Here is a 17,878-nt window from a genome sequence, read left to right on the forward strand (position 1 = left end):
CAATGCTGTTACAAATTAGGAATGGATTATTAATGTCTATCACAGCCTCACTTCCCATCTGTCTCTGCCTCCCTTTATTTGTTCAGTAACAGTCTCTCAGCAATTCTATACAAAACCAGAACAATAGAAAACAAAAATGTTCTGCTGACAGGCAGAACCAATAGAGTGTATATTACTGTGAGTTTGCATCCCACCGTAAGCCGTTGTTAAACACTGAAATGTGTGAAAACATGAATACTGACCAAACATCAAATCGTGTCCTCTACCAACTGTAGCAATGATACAGAAGCCCCTTATGCTTTTCGTCCCCATTTTGTTGTTTCTCCCTTCAAAAGTGGCCTAAAATGCTCGAGTTGGGCACTTGACAAAAGAAATAATGGGTCACGTGATCCTTAATTAACCATCTGTTAGTATAAAGGCTTGTTGGTTTAAATTTTTAATTGTCTGATGAAGAGCCAGCGTGCTCAAAACATCACCTGTGTGAGAGACCTTATTATTACATTTTTGGAATGGAGCTTTGGTGAGCCAAAATTTTCCTGCTTTTTATGTTTACTACTATAAAGTCATGAAGCACATGTAAAGTGCAAGCAGAATAATGTGCTGAGATTCCACTTGCCACATGTACTCAAAAAGTCAAGCAAACCGCATTCCTAAACACTCATACCCCATTTAGTCACTAAAAAAGGAGGAGGGAATTAGGAGTCACAAAGAGTGTAACTGACTAGTATGACTGACTGATTACTGCAAACAGACACCTAGAAAGAAAGATTTCATTTGTAGGTCTGTTTCCCTCCTGCGGTTGCATTGATAATAGGAGTGAAGGGAAAAAGGAGGGGCCTTTACATTGCAGTTTTGCTTTGCTTTGGAGCACATTGTGCAACATTTCTTGCAAAGTAATATGATAGGTAGGCAAGGTATAGGAATTCAAAACAGGAGTGGCTGAGAAACTAGTAAGCAGTGAGAGATACAAGGGGGGGAAAAGGACAGATAAGGACAGTCATATTGATATAAGCATTGAAGACAGGTGCTTGTGGGAGTTGCCGTGTTCTTGGATCGGATACACCATATCTCAATTAAGGAGTTGAAGGAGCAAATAGTCCTGGTAAGTTTTTCTTTTCTTTTTTCTTCTTGGATAATTAAGGGTCCATAATTTATGGGAGAAACAGAGAAAAAGTAGATGGTTAATTTGTTTATATAGCCTACATTAAAATGTTTATTTTACACTTGTTTTGATGAGTATATATATTACTTAATATAACATTTATTTAATGTTACTTTTGTTAAATATTCATTAATATATATATACACACACAATAGACACATACATACAAATATTTATTTGACACTTTTGCTTTAATGAGTAGATGTAATACTTACCCCTGGTTTCTACCCCAGACTAAAACTTAATTTAAGTCCTGTCTGTGAAACAAGGCCTGAATATAATAACATTTGTTTAATGTTGTTTTACTGTGTAATATTCACATTTTGAATGAACAAATTAAAAATAAAACTTTCCCTCAAAGATCAGATCAGATCAGATCATCTTTCCATTTCCCGTGGGAATCATGGCGAGCTACCTGTACTACCTGCTGCCGGCGGTAGGGGGCTACGCTCTCACATCACTGTACTTTCTGAAGAACCCTCATATTCTGCACAGGAGGAAGCAGACAGCCTTCTCCTGCACCCACATCTCTCACAGGGGAGGTACAGTACCTGATCTGAGTCAGTAACCACCTCGTGGCCTTGGGATACTTGCCTTCGCGTTTAAGATTCAAGCCACATTAAACCTAATTGTAAAAATGCTGCAGCTGACTAATTCATTTTTCGTTAAAAATAAACCAAAATTGTTACTCTATGCATGTCACAGCCAAATTCCTTCAAGGATAGATGGCCTATCATACAGCGTCAAAAGTTATAAACTTCTGTTAGAGAAATCTTGTGACTAGCCTATTTCATAAAACTGTCAGTGAAAGGCATTAGATAATTCTGTGTTTGTGACAGCGTTTTCTGAATTGTCGTTGTGTTTTCTGAATTGTTTTGTTATTTTGTTTTCTGAAATGTCGTTGTGTTTTCTGGATTGTTATTTTGTTTTCTGAATTGTTATTTTGTTTTCTGAATTGTCGTTGTGTTTTCTGAATTGTTATTTTGTTTTTGTAATTGTGATTTGTTTTGCACCTCTCGGCCACCGTAGTTTGTGAATGTTTTCCTCATGGGGTTTGTATATAAAGTGCTAGTTAATATGTGAATGAGTGAGTGATTAACTCTTTGAGGAATTTTTATGTTTGTGTGTGTATGAGAGTCGGTCCACAGTTTCTGACCTCCTGTTTGTTCTCTGTCCTCAGGCTGTGGTGAAAGGATTGAGAACACTATGGAGGCCTTTACACAGTGAGTGGGAAGCCTATGCCTCAAAGCTTTCGGACTGAACAGTATCATTATCAGCTTCTTTTAAGTCCTTGCTTAGCTATATTTGTATGACTGGTCAGTCCCTCTAATGCTTGTCTTTTCACAATCCTTTTGTGCCTGCTATACAAACTGATTAATGCAACCATATAAGATCATTACAAATCACACTGTAATATGACATGGATCTAATGGTGCGTTCATGTCATGTCGTAAAGATCGTATTTACGAGTTGAACGCACATGAACGCCACAATGTCGGAAATACGAGTGGGAAGCTCGGGATTTCCAATCTATTTACAGCGAAGTAAGCTAATTGCCTGCACAAAATATGACAGCATTATAACAATATATTATGTAACGTCAAATTAATTAAAAACATAAAAAAGCAAAACACACCCGAAACAAACACAACTGATGATCATGCTAAATTTCTGACACGGTCAGAAAATTATTGCAGGCTATCTTTGGTCGCAACGCAAGACCGTGACAATGGCCATCTTTGAACCTCTCTCACTGTACGACGTAGGACCACCGTGTCTGGGACAGCCCAAAATCATACAATGTGTACTTATGCCTCTAATTACTCATCATTATGTTTTTCCAAACATGTATGATTTTATTAGAACATGCTCCAAAATGACAAAAAATTGCCTCAAAACAAGTATAATAAAATGCTTCAGATGATTATTATTATTTTTCATTAAATGTCAATTCTTCTAGTGTTTTCTCAACCAGGGGGCCTAATAAGTCTTAAAATTATTTAAATGTTGTTATATTATCAGCATAATTTTATTTTTTTTTTAATTTATTTAATTAAAACAGAAGTTACAGAGGCACATATCAGCTTAGATAGGGTGGCCTTCGATTATCAAATCTTGGATAAAAGGATGGGCCATGAACCCAAAATGAGTGAGATCAACTGGTCTAAATTCATATGATTGCTTTTTGTGAGGAACAGAATAAATTATAAATAAAGTCACTATTCACTGAATACACATATGCCCTGACTGTTGATTAAAATTCCTCTCTGTTTGCCTCTCAGTGCTGTTGAAGTGGGCACAGAGATGCTGGAGTTGGACTGTCACTTGACTAAAGATGGTCATGTGATTGTGTCACATGATGAGAACCTCCTGAGGCAGACTGGGCAAGATGTCACTGTCTCCTCCTTAAACCTGGAGGTCAGAGGTCAACATTAACATTTTCTCCTGAAATGCTTTTACAAATAATTCTCTAATTACACTGTCATGAATGGGGGGAAAAAATGCAGTTTCCATGTGGGCCTACACGACAGTACTGTTACAGTTACAGTTACAGCAAGGATGCATTGAATTACTCAAAAGTGACATTAAAAACATTTATAATGTTACAAATATTGCAAATATATATATTTTTTTATTCATCAAAGAATCCTGAAAACAATGAATCACGGTTTCCACAAAAATATTAAGCAGTACAACTGTTTTCAACTGATAAAATAAGAAATATTTCTTAAGCAGGAAATCAGCGTATTAGCTGAAGGATCATATGACACTGAGAATTTCATATTACATATTTCAGCTTTGACATCACAAGAATAAATTAAATTTTAAAATATATTCAAAGTTATTTAAACTAATAATATTTCACAATATTACTATTTTACTGTATTTTTGATCAAATCAATGCAGCCTTGTGAGAATAATACACTTCTTTCAAAAACATTAAAAATCATTCCGAAATTTTGAACGACAGTGTATTGTTACACGTTCTCTGTGTTCTTGGTTGGGTCTTGTCCAGTGTTGGATGTGTTTTTGGTGTCCTCAGTTCTGGTCCTTGTGCTTTGATTGTTGTTTGTTTAATAAACTGCATTTGGATCCTACCCTCCCTCGTCTCTGAGTTCTCACCAGTGTTACATGTATAAAAACAGATGTTTTCTGTTTTCATATTTCTTTTCAGGAGTTGCCACCTTATAAAGAGACGGTCGAGGTCACCTTCAATACAGGTTTGTGTTTTTCAGCAATGAAATTGCCAACATATATTAATATATTTATTAATGCATAATGATTATACTCTTATTAATTCTCCTTGTACAGGCCACTTCAGCACTGGATCTGATAGAAACTTTGCATTATTAGAGGATGTTTTCTGCAAATTTCCTCATACAGCTGTGAACATCGAAGTGAAAGAAAATAACCCCATGCTGATTGAGAAGGCAAGATCATCATTATCGACTTGCACTTCAATACCCGAGGCACATTATGGCGCCTAATATTTTTCTTTCCTAATTTTTCAACCATATTTAAGTACTTCTATTTACTAAGCCTCCCTATTTTCTTTTTCCCCCAATAACATTAGGTTTTATACACTGTCTCTTTCAGATTTCTGATCTTGTGAAAAAATACAACAGAGAAGGCATCTCAGTTTGGGCCTCTGTTGACTCCTCCATCATGAGGAATTGTCGCAAAACAGTGCGTGTGCATTTATGTCCCACTCTACCTGTTTTGTTTCAGTAATAAATAGTTTTCGTACTTTGCTCTTAACTACTGTGCATCTTTGTCTTTTTTTTTTTGTCAATGGCAGAACTCCTCTATGCCCTACATGTTCACTGTAAATCGAGGTTTACTGCTGCTCCTTCTGTACTACACCGGTCTTCTGCCATTTGTTCCCCTCGGAGAAAGTTTCCTGCAGTTCTACTTGCCACAGGTCTTCAACAGGTCTGTATACACTAACAATTTCCATACTATGTGTGCTTGGTACTCACACAGATGCATATTCACTGAGCTCTTTCCTACAGAAAATATATACCTGATATGTGGATTTTGAGAAGCAGTCTGGTCATCTTTTTAATTGAAAGGTAACATCTTAGTAGTGGTGTCAAAATAAACCTACAAATTAAATTTATTTTGAAATGATTTTGTGCTCTACATATTTTTGTGACAGACTGACATTGAGAAAAGGATTGTTCAAGCACCTCAGAGACAGAGGAATTCAGGTTTGTGGCCATGCTATATCATGTCCTGTTTTGTAATATTAAGAAACCACTTAGTGTATTGAGTAACTTGTGTTTTCAGTGAGAAACTGTCTGGTTGCATAAACTGCTTAGACTAGTCTTACAAGCTTGTCATCATTTAAAAAAAAAGAAGAAGAAAAAAAGACTGTCTTAACAGTGGCTGTGTTTATGCAATTTGCCACTGGTCTCAAATTGTGAGTACCTACATGCTTCAAAATTAAAAAAACGGCATGTTTTTCTTTCTGTTTTTCTTTAGATTCATCTCTTTGTTTGCAATGAGGAACAGGATATTGAGGCTGCATTTGCCGCAGGAGCAACTGGAGTCATGTCTGACTATCCCACCCTGTTATCAAACTATATTAGGTGCAAACAAGCCACATGATCAAATACACTGAGTGTACCTTTGTCTATACAAACACTGTAAAAATGCAGTTTGCAAGACAAGTTTATTTTAATGCCACTACATTATCAACACTGGCCATAAAGGACAGTGTACAGAATGAAACTTGGTTCATGGAATCTTTTTTGGACAATTTGTGTAACACATAAAATAAATGGAACTCATATTCTACGGGTGAACTGTTTAAGGGTGTTTTCTTTGTCCTTATATTATTATTCCACCATGTCCATTGCATGTTTATTATGATTTTCAGTCAGTCAGTTAGCTCCTCCCAGCCCATGTTTGCAAACAAACGTTATTCGACTTTAGTGAGAGACCGTGCAAAGTCCATCCAGCTGTGACAACACAGAATCAGTCGACATCAAAGCCTGCCCTGTCTTTTATCAAATGTGAAATCTTATTTACATCCAAAAATACATTCGTTTTTGGAGAAACATTTTTTGTCATACAAAACGTCGGCCGAGGTTCATGCATGCTATTTTCAAATCGTCTACGTGACTCATTAATTATCGAACAACCAGGGGACACAAAATCGCCACTTCCAAAAAAGCGATAAGATTAATAAGATAACCAAAACACGAGGACTTCGTTGTTTTGACTGGTTGAAACGTTAACGTAACTGTGTAGTTCAGGTGACTTCAAACGCACGGGAAGAGCGCGTCTGATTGGCTGACCTATATTCGGGACGTCTCTTTCTGGATTTTGATTGGTCGACGGTGGTTTGTTTTGCGCCATATGACGTAAAGACACTTCCTCAAAAAATACAGTAAACAAATCTACGGATTATATTCGGCTGCGACATATTCTGCACGGTGGCTTGTTTGAGTTTTGGAAATTACGAGGATTTCAGTTAATACCACACGGTTTGCCCATTAGAGCAGGTCGACAGGAGGGACACAAAGGAGGGAATTGTAGGAAAAGCGCAGCGTGCCGCACGGTTGTTTGGTTGAGTGCGCTCAAAGTGAGCTCAGTGAATGCTCAGGCTTCATGTCGTTGAGTTGAGCACGCTTCTCTTCTGGTGACAATACTGCGAACAGCGTTTGTCTTGAAGAAATCCTTCATATATAGGTGGGTCCTTTTTTATTGTTGCGTAGCATTTCAAATGGAGCCAGCATTTTAGAAAGGGTCTAATGTAAGACGGCTCCACTCATGGGTTGAGAACCTGAATAATATGCTGAAATTATGAAGCGACTATATTACTTGAATATGTTCATGAGGTTAGTTTGAAACGTTAATTTAGTTGGCATCTAGCCGCGCGAGTTTGTGAGATTTCCCAGAAATGATTGGAAGTCCGAATTAATTCCATGTTTCGGTTCTTTCGAACAGTTCGTTTCAAAAAACGATTCGGTTCTTTTAAGTGTTATTACGCAATAGAGTTGCCCCCCCATCCCGACGCGTCTTTCCCCAGCTTCTTTTAAATTTGGCCTTTATATGATGTTATTTTAATTTCGTGTATTTGGATATTATTATTATTATTATTATTATTATTATTATTATTATTATTTCAGTGGTGATTCATCTATTCAAATGTTATTTAGTACCTAATTAATTTACATTTACAATGTGAATGGTAATTTTAAATTTAATTAAGAGTTCAATTTGAATTTACGTTTAAATAAGAGTTTTGGCACATTTTAGTATAATGCTATTATGGATTGACACAAAGTGAATTAGTTTACAGTAAGCTTTATTTGTAATATTGTTGCGATTTGCAAAATTACTTTTTGCCCCATCAGTCAAATTCTGGGCTCACTGCAAATTTACTGAATATTAACATATTTTCTGTTTTTTTTTTTTTTTTTTTTTTCGAATCGGTTTTGCACACCGGTTCAACCAAATCGTTGAAAGCACCCGACTCATATGAACGATTCGTTCGCGACTCGTGCATCGTTATTTTCCAGCTGCATTGTGGGCTTAGCTGTAGCACTTAAGTCCATAAAAACCGAAACTAAAATCGTAAGCATGTCTGTGGTGATTTAGTAACTTTGTAAAGACTTTATAACACAAAATTGTATCTAAACCTGTATTATTGCTGCATGCCATAGTTATCCATTGCCTCTCACTCCTGTTTACCCTCGTGCCTGGCGGGCCATATATGGGGTAACTACAGTGTGGGCAGCCAAGCAAAGTAGGTCATGTGGATGTTTCCTTTTTCCTGGTATATCTCTGAATAAGGATATGAGATGATATTAAAATGCTTTTCAGTTGCCTAAAGAAAAATGCTGTAAATGTCACATCCAGCATGCATAAAAAATCAATCTCAGAGCATTTAGTCTGCTTTGATGTTCACAACATTACTGGTTTCTGTCAGTGCCATGCTTCCTAACTACGCAAGACTATTTGGCAACCTCGCCCTGAAATGTTTTGGCAGTCAAAGCTGTTTTGTAGCATTTGCCTTCGAGTTTTCGTGGTTAGATTCAGATGAGAAGGGCCAGCAGGACTTTTGATCCTTGCAGGTATGATCTGACATTTTGTTTGTGTGTGTTTTTCAAAGACATGGTGAAGCAGACCAAGGCCAAAACTTTCCAGGCCTACCTGGACTCCTGTCACCGTCGCTACAGCTGCGTCCACTGCCGTGCACACCTGGCTAACCACGATGACCTCATTTCAAAGGTGAGAGTTACTTTGTGTGACTTTTGTGGCACATTTACCGCTAGATTTGTGAATTGTGATGCTGTTTGCGTTAGACTCGCATGTTTGTGTATTTTCAGTCATTTCAAGGCAGTCAAGGACGTGCCTACCTGTTCAATTCTGTGTGAGTATCACTTCTGGAAGAAATTAGATCACATCTTGATAGAGGAAATATTTTGTTTAACTGCCATTTTGTGATTTCAGGGTGAACGTGGGTTGTGGTCCAGCAGAGGAAAGGCTGCTGCTGACCGGTCTTCATGCTGTGGCTGATATTTACTGTGAGAATTGCCATACCACACTGGGCTGGAAATATGTACGTATGCATTATGTTTTAGAGAAAATGAAGTAGGCCTAAATTACTTATCATTACCCTACAGTCTGGTCACAATTTCTGTTTCTGTGCTCTTTCTTCCTTTCCTCTTCAGGAGCAGGCATTTGAGTTAAGTCAGAAGTACAAGGAGGGGAAGTTTATTATTGAATTATCTCACATGATTAAGGATAATGGCTGGGACTGAAGCCTTCAGCCTTTGCTTTAACTTGCTGTCACCACTTGCAATGACATGAGATATGCTTTCTTTTATATATATCTTGGGTGATTTGGTTTGTGTGTGTGTGTGTGTGTGTGTGTGTGTGTGTGTGTGTGTGTGTGTGTGTGTGTGTGTGTGTGTGTGTGTGTGTGTGTGTGTGTGTGTGTTTTATGTGTTTGGAGGTGTACTTGTGTGCAAGGCAGGCTTAGGAGAAACTGTGCTAAAATTCTTAATCAACCATTTAAATTCAGTTTAAAAAAATTCTTGATTTTTGTTGGGATTTTGACATAAGCCCTCAAATTCTCCCTATTAAGTGCAATTCATTTAAGCAAAGTGTGATCAAAATGGCAAGATCCAATGACTTTTTATTCAATTAATTTTTACTTTAAAGAACGAGGTCTTTGTGAACGAGGTAGTGTGAGTGAAATTATTTTACTGTGTGTGTGGCTTAGAGAGTATTATGTGCAATATGCGTGTGTGTGTGTGTGTGTGTGTGTGTGTGTGTGAGAGAGTTTGCATAAAGGATGATTCATGCCTCCAAATTCAGTCATTTCGGTTGAATTCATCTTTTAATTTACCAAGTCACTGAGGAATCCCAACAAATGAACATCTGCTCATAAGTGTGTTTGTGTGAGCTAGCTTCAGGCTTATTGGCTGTAGAATAGAGATGGTCCACAGTTGACTGATACTCTTTAGACACTTCACTTACAGCTTATAAGATGTAATTCATCTTTATTTTCGTCTTGTTTCGTGCATTTTTGTCAATGAGAATGTTGTAAGTATAATCTAACATTTGAGGAGCATGTACAGAGACATTGATCTGATCATGCTAGAGCAGACATGCCATGTAAATGTGTTTATGATTGTGTAGCAAAGTATTTCTTTGAATGCTAAACCATTAATGTATATTATATTAACCTGAATTCTTTACATTAAAGTATGGGGTATAAATGAAAACTTTTGTCGTGTTTTTTAAACTTGATTATTTTTCACCTCCATTGAAATTAGGTTAGGAGATTTTATGATTTTTAACATTACAGGGCATTAAAAGTAGTGTGCAGTGATCTCAAGTATGATGGACCTTTTACAATGGAACATTTTTACTCGCATATTTACACACACATATATAAATAATATATGTACACTACCGTTCAAAAGTTTGGGGTCAGTGAGATTTTTAATGTTTTTAAAAGAAGAATGTTCTGCTCACCAAGGCTGCATTTATTTGATTAAAAATACAAACAAAAACAGTAATATTGTGAAATATTATTCCAATTTAAAACAGCTGTTTTCTATGTGAATATACAGTAAGGTGTAATTCATTCCTGTGATCAAAGCTGAATTGTCAGCATCATTACTCCAGTCTTCAGTGTTACATGATCCTTCATAAATCATTCTAATATGATGATTTGATGCTCAAGAAACATTTATGATTATTATCAATGTTAAAAACAGTTATTTACATTTTTATTTCATGATGCTATGATGATTAGATAGTTCAAAAGAACAGCATTTGTCTGAAATCTAAAGCTTTTTTAACATTAAACACTACCGTTCAAAAGTTTGGGGTCAGTAAGAATTTTTATTTTATTTTTGGGGGAAAGAAATAAAATAAATCAATACTTTTATTCATCAAGGATGAGTTAAACTGATCAAAAGTTACAGTAAAGACATTCATAATGTTAGAAAATATTCTATTTTAAATACATGCTGTTCTTTTGAACTTTCTATTGATCAAAGAAAACTGTTTTCAACATTGATAATAATAATGAATGTTTCTTGAGCATGTTTCTTGAGTAATGATGCTGAAAATTCAGCTTTGATCACAGGAATAAATTACAGTTTAAAATATATTAAAACAGAAAACAGTAATTTTAAATTGTCATAATATTTCACAACACTGTTTTATATATATATATATATATATATATATATATATATATATATATATATATATATATATATATATATAGTTTTTTATCAAATAAATGCAGCCTTGGTGAGCAGAAGATACTTCTTTTAAAAACATTAAAAAATCTTACTGACCCCAAACTTTTGAACGGTAGTGTATGTGTATGTGTGTGTGTGTATATATATGTATATAATTAACATGGCACCTTCATACAACGCAGGGTTCTCAAGTCTCACGCATTGGCCGTGAGACACACGCAATTCAACCAGTTCACACGCTCACACGCCACACCGTGTATTTCTCACGCTGAAAAGGCAATGCCAACCAAGTTGTCCTGCAAGCTTTTTATATAACGTTGTATATGAGGCGCGGGCACACAAAGTGAAGTTTCCTGCCGCCAGCACGTATCTCGGCCAGATTGCGTTCGTTAATAGGCGCGCGAACACACGGAAGTTGACGGAACATTCTCGGCCACCGTACGTTCGTTACTAGATAACCAACAACATCGCGCGAACACGGCGAACACACGTCGTGAATGATGGAGAAAGTAAGTTGGAAGAAAGCTCGTCTAACATTTTTAGGCTAGAACATTTAATATATAGCCCATCGTATACATTATTAGTGATGCAGTCAAAAACTCTACAACTACTCTGCAACCAGGCCAGAAGCTTTGGCTCAGTTTGGCTAGCTTACGTTATCTGAAACTAAGGGAAATGTTAGTGGGTATGGGAAGGAATGAAAATGTATTTCTTTATTTTATTTTAAATAAATTTAAATTATTTATTTTATTTTAAATTATATATTATACTGTATTAATAGTCTTTCTAGTTACATTAAGGCTATGTATTAAAGCAGAGTGCTCTAATATTTTATATCCTGTCAAAACATATTAATTGCCATTTGTATTTTTCCAACACTTACAACACAAAACACATTTCATAAGCTGGAGTGTGTACTCCAGTGCGCACACACACACACACACACACACACACACACACACACACACAACATAATACTCTAATATGTTATTTGTTCTCAATGTCCCACCACACAAATCATTATACCATTTTAACTAGACACTGTTCAAACTATATGCAGCAATTTGTTATATTTTTGTAATTTGCGTAACTTATTTGTAATTTTGATATTATAAATATAACATTAAAGAGTAGGCTATATTTGATGTGATGAATTTCTCTGTCATTTATCAGATTTACCAATTGTTATATTTTCAATTTGTCCTGGTTAATTATGAACAATGGGTAAAATTGGGGGGCGGGGTCAGGTGGGGGCGGGGCTCCATTAGGGCTCCTCCCCTAACCGCATGTGATCTCACTCCAAGCTTTTGATAAAACTTGAGAACCCTGCAACAGTTGTAATAAAATAAGTTTCTCAACTTATTTAATGGCATTCTTCACAAGCTTCTACGTAGAAAGGGCACAACTCCTAAATTATTAATCGTTGCATAATGGTCTACAGACGACGTGATTAATAAATAGTCAAGGGCGGAAACAAGAAATCGCCTTTGTCAGAAACTGCGCGAACGAAAAGGAATAAAGACTACAACCCCCATAATGCTCTGCGAAATCCGGTGAGTCGCGGTGACGTGGCCACAGTTACCCAGCAGACCGGGGCGATTTGAACTTCATTTGGATGTGAGTAAAATTTTGATGTCGTTTCTTACATATCATACAATTTTACTAGTCAGTTTTATTTTGTACACGCTAAAACACGCTGCTTTATTACAGCCCATAGTTGTACATCACTATGTCCGGGAAAATCAAAAGCAGGAGTGCTGCAAATGCCGACTCCATAACTGGCAGTGTGTCCTGCGACGAGCGCATCTTACGGGACTGCCATCAGATGTACATCGAACCGGATAGCGGTTAGAGAAAAAAAACATCCCTTTACAAACGACTACATTCTCATTCATGTATTTGGTTTAATAAGGTGTTCAGAAATTAGATCTGTCTCCAGGCGTGAGAGGTGCTAACGGTAGCCGGATAGCTAAAACGCCTGTTGGTTTGACATTTATTCACATATTTTTATTCAAAAAAAGTCACCTGTTTGCATTCCTTACCCTGTAATCCAATAAAGTTTTCTTCTGACATTAACGGTTAGTTTACCCAAAAATGAAAACTGTCACTTATTCAGTCTCACATAAAGTGTCAAAATAAATGACACTTTCTTTTCCAGTCCAGTTTGTCTAACCACTAATTCCCTTGTCCTGTTAGGACTCATATCAATCGCTCAAACTGTTGGGGTGACCTTGCTGCCTCCCCGAAAAAAGATAACTGTGATGTTGATGGGGAACCACTCAGCTGGAAAGAGTAGCTTTATCAATTGGTAGGCTAATGTACATGCATTACAACCATGCACTCAGATTAGTGTGTGAGACTGAGAAAGCCTGGTAAGCAGTAACCCGTGTTTTTATTGCTTTTGCAGGTATGTGGAGGAGCATATACAAAGGACAGGGGTCGCTATAGAGACACAGGGCTTCAGCTTTGTTACCAGTGGGCGAAAGAGGGAGTCGCTCACTGTAAGTTTGATCCTCTCATACATTTTTCATGAAAGTTGTGTGTGGCGTGGTTTGGGCATAAAAATGGCACCACTGATATAAATGTATTTCACCTTTTATTGTATAACAACTGTTGTTTGGTTTTAGGGAAATGCAACACTCCATCTCTATCCGCACTTCAAACCACTGCAAGACTTTAAAGGTTTGTTGTTGAATTTTAGAGAGTGTATTAAAAGCAGGGCTAAACCCATTTAGGTTTACATTGCAAATGTGCATGAATTTCTGTCTAAAATGCAACTTTCTCTCAATTTCAGGGCTGTCAGAATACCTCGGCACTGAGATTTGCACTTCACGACAGAAACGTTTCAGCTTGGTGACGTTTGTTGACAGTCCTGGTCTGGTGGATGGAGATATGAAGTACCCCTTTGATGTGGACCAAGCTATTCTGTGGCTCGGTGTGTGTTTAGGAGTTGACATTGTTTTAATGTTATATGTTTAGCATGTTTATGATCCTAATATAATTATGTCTCTGTATTACGATTCTGCCTGTCTACATCAGGTGAGCTCTGTGACCTGATCCTGGTCTTCTTTGACCCAATGGGACAGGCTTTATGCAAGCGCACACTCAGCATTGTAGAGAAACTGAATGAGAAGCATGGGGACCGTCTCCGTTTTTATCTCAGCAAAGCTGATGAGGCTGGAGGAGAGTCTGATCGACAAGTAAACCGCTCTTATTATACACACTCGTCTTCACTGTTATGTTTTATTCTGCATGTACACTACCGTTCAAAGCCATTCTCTTCTGCTCACCAGTGCTCATATATTTTTATTTGAATGCATTTAAAAAATTAATATCTTTTAAAAATAAACAATTTATTCCTGTGCCGGCAAATCTGAAAGTCTGATTCTAGTCTAGATACTGAATATTTGAAATAGAAATATTTTGTAGAATTATAAATGCATTTCCTATAATTTCCATCAATTTAAAAGGTCCTTACTAAGTAAGCTAATTTAATATATATATTTTTTTTTTATTCTTACTGACAAGAAACTTGTAAAAGGTAGTGCATGTGACTGTTTTAAGTAAAATCGTTTTTGTTAGACTGCTTGATAATGGCACATCGATGGCTGTGTTATTGGTTATTTCAGAGAGTTATGATGCAGATTGTGCAGGAGCTTTGCAAGCGTCCAGGACTTAACAAGTGTGGCTTTGACATGCCCACAATCTACGTTCCCAACCCTAACAAGGTATAAATATTTCAGCTCCTCGCCATTTTATGCGACAACCGCTTATTTTGTAATATTAATGTATCTTTCCTCACTGCCTCCATCATCAGCCCAGCCGATGTGTAAATCAGATTGAGGAGGTGTGTCGGACTATAGAAAAGACCATAAATCAGACTGTGCAGAACACGCTTAACTCGTTGGAGAAGGACTGTAACCTCATCACTGAGGCCATCACGGAGACACTTGATAATGACAGGTAGTGCATTCTTAGATTTGCCTATACAATTGCAAAAGCCTGCTATTACAGTTGCAATTGTGTGTTTTACTCCCTATAGGCAGTGCAGTATAGAGAACCGTCGAGCACGTTTTAAGGGTTGCTTGTTGGGCATGCTGGGTTTCACTGTGCCCCTGCTGCTGCTCGTCGCCCTGGTGCTTGGCAGCCTCTCCAGAGAAATACTGGAGCTCATGCTGGGGAATAAAGGCACAGAGGCACTCTCACTATATGTGGTTAGTATGTATATGCATTCATGTGTACGTGTGTTTGTGATTCTCTGTAGATACTGATGTAAGTGTGGGTTTGTGTGTTCAGGCTCCTGCAGTGAAGGCGTTTGAGTCCCTGTCAGTGGAAGTGCAGCTGTACAGTTGTGCTGGACTGGTTCTGTTGTCCTTCATCTTTCTCCTCCTTGCACGCTTCTCTTTCAGGTGAAAAAAGCAGATTATAAACTTAAGCACTATTCGGATGGTAATTGTTTCTCATGTGAATATCTGTGAATAAATTTGCATGGTGATAAAACTCATGCGATTTATTCACGGTGGAGGAGCGAGTTTTGTGATACTGCGAACCCGGGAACGCGCTGCTTACGTGGTCAGTCGTATGATTGTCTGCTGTAAATAGAATGCCATTTGTTTTGAATAATATGAATAAATTCATATATAATGAAATAATAGGAAAATAATATTCTATTAAATCTCCTGTTTAAAAATGGGAAGATAGACACGCTGAAATGGTTCTGTCTTGCATTTTTATTTCAAAATGATGGAAATCATTTTAAAAATATGGAAATTAGCGGAAATAATAGCTTGGTTATTTTTAATGTAGCCTAGGCCTATATAATTGTAATACATTTTATTGCGGTAATGGCCCATTTCAAATGTTTATGTGCTTTTTTTCCATCTTTCTCCTTTCACTGAGGTGGAGCGGTGATGAAATATTGTTCTTGTAAATAATTCCCAGCATTTCATTTATAGAAGTATACATATTTAGAATGCATACAAATTACAGTGAAGCGCAACAGATATCGTACGGTGCTCCGCAGTGGTCAAAACCACTCTTTACCTCTTGTAAACTCAAGAGATGCAGATTCGGACAGCAATTCAATTACCACATGACCTTGGCGTTTGCCAAAAAACAGTAGGTAATTCGGCCGGGGATGTTTACGCGGGTGGTGGGAGAAAAACACTGACATTCTGGATTCGGACGGCAATAAAATCACTGACTAGCCCCTGTAAATGTTGAAAATACCTTATGTCCTCATGAGAAACACTTACTGCCAAAATAAGGCTTTATACATGCAGACACTTGTAGTTTAAAGGGATAAATTACAATTTACTCACCGTCATTCTTAAGTTTGTCTTTTTCTGTGGTGCACATAATAAGGAGATATTTACCAGAATGTTTACAGTCAAGCTCCAAAAATTACAAAAAGCAGTTTTATTATTACTTAGTATTTTAGAGCTGCAGCAGAGGGAAAGATTAGTGAATACATTTCAAATTTCCTCCTAGCTATTCATTTATATATATTTTTAATAATTGAAATATGCAATTGTCTGAAGAAGAGGAAAGGACTAATTTTGTGAGTCTTGGAATATAGTGCAGAGGTTTTGTGGGCTTATATAATAATACATATTTTTTTAAAGGCCTGCAGCAGAATGGAAGTTTAGTGAATTTTGTTGGGGTAAAAAAAAAAGCTATTTATTTTATTTATTTATTTATATATTTAATTACCTGCAGCAGAGGGAAATATTAGTGAATAATTCATGCCTCTATACTATGCATGCCATGTACTTTTATTGTGTCTGTGTTCTTTTTCTCTTCATTGTACTTTTAGGACTAAACCAACACTCTCTGGGAAACAAAAGAGACAGCTTCATGAAAAACTGGAGTATGTCCAGGAGGTGGTCAAGACCAAAAAGGTATAGTGTGCATTTGTATTATTGACGCATCTAAAGACGGCTACAGTGATGACTGACTGATCTAATGATTTCCCTGTGTGTTTTTGCAGAAAAATCTTTATGAGGAGTACCTGCGTCAGAGTGTGGGTGATCAGGACATGAACTGAGAGGGATTCTACACTTCAAGGATCTTGATGGGAAGAACACAGCACCCAGCAGTACCACTAAACTGCATCTAATCATTCCTCTAATGTAGTTGACATGGATAAGCTATTTTATGGGCGCTTAGTTACACGTTACTGCTCCTGTAAGCTCTGTCTTCCAGCATTAAATAATGATGGAGCTGTGGACCAATACTATGTTTTATTTTTTATCTCAATGCAATACAATTGTACTGTAAAGGTTAATTGAAGGGCCACGTTATGAGATTGTACCTAATGCTCTGAAAGATCCTATTGTTGTGTATTAGCATTTTTAAAGTCATCCTCCTCTTCTTTGCCTTGTACCTAAAATACTCTGTATTTTGTATGGTAAATTACCACAATGACTGAAGAATGAGGAGCCCTTCATATATGGCATGAGATTCTAATGACTCCTGGTATTTATTCACATCATTATAAATTTTAATAGAAATATTTAATAGCTGGCCTTTGCATACCATGGTTTCCTACATTTGTATGTCAACTTATTGCTGTTGTGATAATAAAATATAATAAATGTATGTGTATTGGTTTTAATTGGCATTCAGGAACTTTCAAAGCCAGGACTTGAAAGATCCCTAACTAGGTCAAAGTCAACATCCAAATCCTCCCTGGAATCTGTTGCGTTAGTGTAAAAAATCATATCTCAGATGTTTTGTTTTGCTGTAATTTGTATATTTTAGATATTATTAAATCACATAAAAAACAAAATCATGTGACCATTATTGTCCTCTCTCTCTCTCTCTCTCTCTCTCTCTCTCTCTCTCTCTCTCTCTCTCTCTCTCTCTCTCTCTCTATATATATATAGACAACCGACGGTGTCTACATATATATATATATATATAGACAACCGACGGTGTCTACAAAAAGTGTTTTTGTATTCGTTTTTCACTCGTTTTT

At 36.8% G+C, this 17,878-nt stretch overlaps 3 protein-coding genes across 4 annotated transcripts; all 3 read left to right on the forward strand.

Annotated features, from left to right (window-relative positions):
- The first annotated feature begins 442 nt into the window (after positions 1-442).
- gdpd3a (glycerophosphodiester phosphodiesterase domain containing 3a) lies at positions 443-6,042 on the forward strand. 2 transcript variants are annotated; one of them, XM_081359982.1, is made up of 11 exons: positions 443-1,102; positions 1,524-1,704; positions 2,343-2,385; positions 3,445-3,580; positions 4,338-4,383; positions 4,475-4,593; positions 4,760-4,849; positions 4,962-5,095; positions 5,176-5,235; positions 5,322-5,373; positions 5,648-6,042. In XM_081359982.1, exons 2-11 carry the CDS (start codon positions 1,566-1,568, stop codon positions 5,771-5,773), a joined length of 945 nt encoding a protein of 314 aa, XP_081216108.1. In that variant the 5' UTR covers positions 443-1,102; positions 1,524-1,565; the 3' UTR covers positions 5,774-6,042. The 2 variants fall into 2 exon arrangements, with proteins under 2 accessions (XP_081216108.1, XP_081216109.1); XM_081359983.1 differs by lacking the exons at positions 443-1,102; positions 1,524-1,704 and adding an exon at positions 2,179-2,249 and having other exon boundaries at positions 5,648-5,975.
- A 452-nt stretch (positions 6,043-6,494) lies between these two features.
- ypel3 (yippee-like 3) lies at positions 6,495-9,912 on the forward strand. The gene is made up of 5 exons (XM_081366565.1): positions 6,495-6,859; positions 8,286-8,404; positions 8,503-8,546; positions 8,627-8,735; positions 8,848-9,912. Exons 2-5 carry the CDS (start codon positions 8,288-8,290, stop codon positions 8,935-8,937), a joined length of 360 nt encoding a protein of 119 aa, XP_081222691.1. The 5' UTR covers positions 6,495-6,859; positions 8,286-8,287; the 3' UTR covers positions 8,938-9,912.
- Positions 9,913-11,319: 1,407 nt separating this feature from the next.
- On the forward strand, positions 11,320-17,677 carry LOC308691428 (uncharacterized protein). Its single transcript, XM_081366594.1, has 14 exons — positions 11,320-11,408; positions 12,341-12,516; positions 12,610-12,746; positions 13,096-13,207; positions 13,307-13,400; positions 13,527-13,581; positions 13,694-13,834; positions 13,939-14,099; positions 14,529-14,627; positions 14,717-14,862; positions 14,942-15,113; positions 15,196-15,308; positions 16,715-16,799; positions 16,889-17,677. Exons 3-14 carry the CDS (start codon positions 12,629-12,631, stop codon positions 16,943-16,945), a joined length of 1,353 nt encoding a protein of 450 aa, XP_081222720.1. The 5' UTR covers positions 11,320-11,408; positions 12,341-12,516; positions 12,610-12,628; the 3' UTR covers positions 16,946-17,677.
- The last annotated feature ends 201 nt before the right edge of the window (positions 17,678-17,878 follow it).

Source organism: Scardinius erythrophthalmus (genome assembly GCF_964197995.2).
Source record: "Scardinius erythrophthalmus genome assembly, chromosome: 1".
In the NCBI taxonomy this organism is placed as follows: domain Eukaryota; kingdom Metazoa; phylum Chordata; class Actinopteri; order Cypriniformes; family Leuciscidae; genus Scardinius; species Scardinius erythrophthalmus.